Source organism: Electrona antarctica, assembly GCF_951216825.1.
Source record: "Electrona antarctica genome assembly, chromosome: 5".
Taxonomy (NCBI): Eukaryota; Metazoa; Chordata; class Actinopteri; order Myctophiformes; family Myctophidae; genus Electrona; species Electrona antarctica.
In genome coordinates, this window is record NC_136810.1 from 14,643,887 (window position 1) to 14,646,386 (window position 2,500).

Sequence of the window (2,500 nt, forward strand, 5' to 3'; positions counted from 1 at the left end):
ATGGACATTGTCACGGTCTATGGACGTTGTCACGTTGTGTGTGTGTGTGTGTGTGTGCGTGTGCGCGTGCGTGTGCGCGTGCAGACGGTGTTGTTTTGAGTTTTCCTGCTTGTAGACGACCGAAGGGGACACGACCTTTAGTGAAACAAGGACTTTAATTACTGGAGCTTCGCTAGACACTCCTTTTACAGAGAGACTCCATCTCAGTTCATGCTCCGTCGCATTGACAGTCTCACTCATGGAACCACAAGAACACAATCATCTTCAACACGTCACATTACAGGGAGGAAGTATGTTCTGCTCCCCAGGGGAGGAAGTCTTTTCTGCTCCCCATGCAGGGGAGGAGGCTGCTTTTACAGTTACACACAGGCAGCGGATGGCTGCTCAGATGGCTCTAATGGGGCGGGTCGCTGGCGAGATATCTTGCTCCGTTACAAAGTACAGTGTAACTAGTAACAGATGTTTTCAATTAAATGTGGTGGAGTAAAAGTACAATATTTGGATCCGAGATGTAGTGGAGTAGAAGTAAAAACATTGAAGATACTCTATAATAGTATAAGTAAAAGTACCTCAAAATGTTACTTAAGTGCAGTACAATGACTTGCTTTTAACTTGTTACATGTACATGTACATGTTTTATTGATTTTAATTCTTATCTTTTATTTTTCTTAATAAAGTTGTCCTTCCTATGTTCTCTCCCTTTGCCCCCACCCATGTAAAGAGTACTCATGAAAAGCGCTATATAAATCCCAGACATTATTATTATTTATTACATGGCTTGGTTGAATGCTTGATTCTGATTGGTCAATCGCAGAATTCAGCGGTGTGTTATTTCTTGATAACAGACCGCTCCGCTCTATAACAGACCGATGCCTAATCAAACCCTCGGAGCACCTGCTGTGCCCCGCTTTATTTACTGCGGTTCCCAACATGACAGCCATGTACAGTAACACACACACAATGTCATTTACAGCTAAACATTGCTCTCAAAAATGTTTTTGAAAACATTTGAGTGAGAAATAGACGAAGCAGTACCCGAAAATGGATTCTATTTGATCAACTCACTTCCTTGTTTTCCTTGTTACAATTTACAATTTACAATTTAGGCATTTAGCAGACGCTCTTAATCCAGAGCGACTTACAATAGGCAAGAACAAAAAGCATGGGAATACATCACATATGTAAAAATGCATTTATCGCGAAACGTGCGTAAGCTAAGAACGTGACTAGAACATATCTATATAATGACACTATACATATAAACTATAACTAGAACATATCTATATAATGACACTATACATATAAACTACACATATATGCTATACTATGCTGTACATATATACTATGAAGTGCTATGACTACATACAATGCACTTATTGTGCTGTCTACATGACATGCTATAAGTCTGTTTCAAATGCTATATAAGTCTAAGAAGTGCTGTCTAAGGGGGGTAGGGTAAGTGCTATGGGCCATGATGGAGTCTGAAAAGGTGGGTTTTCAGACTACGGCGGAAGATCGGGAGTGATGCTGCAGTTCTGATTGCAACGGGAAGTGCATTCCACAGTTTTGGGGCCAGAAGGGAGAAGAGTTTGGGACGTGTGGAGCGTTGTCCCGGCGTTTTTAGTGAGGGTACTTCCAGCTTCAGGGTGATTAACCACCTCGGCTTTGCGTCGGTGGTTAAACCCCCTTTTGGTGAGTTTCCTCCTGACAATGACCACCTAGATATTATCCCTTACTAAATGTGCTAATTACTTTCCACCACTGCTCAGCTACTGTATGGTCGCCTCCAGTGCTGTGTGTAAAGTGTATTATGACAGGCGTGTCTCTCTTCCCTTCCCAGACCTGAGACCCAGCAGAAAGCTCCAGTGAGTGCCCCCCCTCCCCCGCCGCCCCCTCCGCCGCCCCCTGAGCCCACGGGACCCCCGGAGCAGGACGAGGAGATCCTGGGCTCCGACGATGAGGAGCAGGAAGACCCCGCAGACTACTGCAAAGGTCAGGGGGGGATGCACGCACGCGCACGCACGTACACACGTACACACGCACGCACGCACGCGCCACATCATGTGTCCCAAGGTTCCAGCCTATCGTATCTCCCTCCCTTCTCTCTCTCTCTCTCTCTCTCTCTCTCTCTCTCTCTCTCTCAGCAGTGTGACATATTTGGCAGGTGGTCCCACCTCGCTTCAAGGTTGATTGACTGTTGGAAGGAAGGAGTAGCGTTCTAATGGGCCTCCTGCTCTCCAACAGGCTCCAGTGTTTGATTGGAACACTCTAACCATGGCTCGTTAATGCTCTGAAAATGTACCTGGCCCACCCATCGGACCACTTTGGGTGGGCCCTGATCCAGAAGAGGTTGAGAGCCATTAGTTTAGCTGAGATGACATCATACACTTTGAGTCGGGCCTGACCCCAGCAGAGGTCATTGTACGCATTGTGTCAGTGGTTCTCAAAGTGGGGCCCGGGGACCCCCAGGGGTCCTTGAGTGGATTCCAGAGGCTCCCCA

At 46.4% G+C, this 2,500-nt stretch overlaps 1 protein-coding gene across 2 annotated transcripts in view; it reads left to right on the forward strand.

The window, feature by feature from the left end:
- LOC306923046 (SRSF protein kinase 2-like) overlaps positions 1-2,500 on the forward strand; it is a 108,407-nt gene that overhangs the window by 73,092 nt on the left and 32,815 nt on the right. For both annotated transcript variants that reach the window (XM_079501032.1, XM_079501033.1), the window contains one exon: positions 1,841-1,992. In XM_079501032.1, coding sequence (XP_079357158.1) covers positions 1,841-1,992 — 152 coding nt within the window. The remainder of the gene's footprint in view (positions 1-1,840; positions 1,993-2,500) is intronic.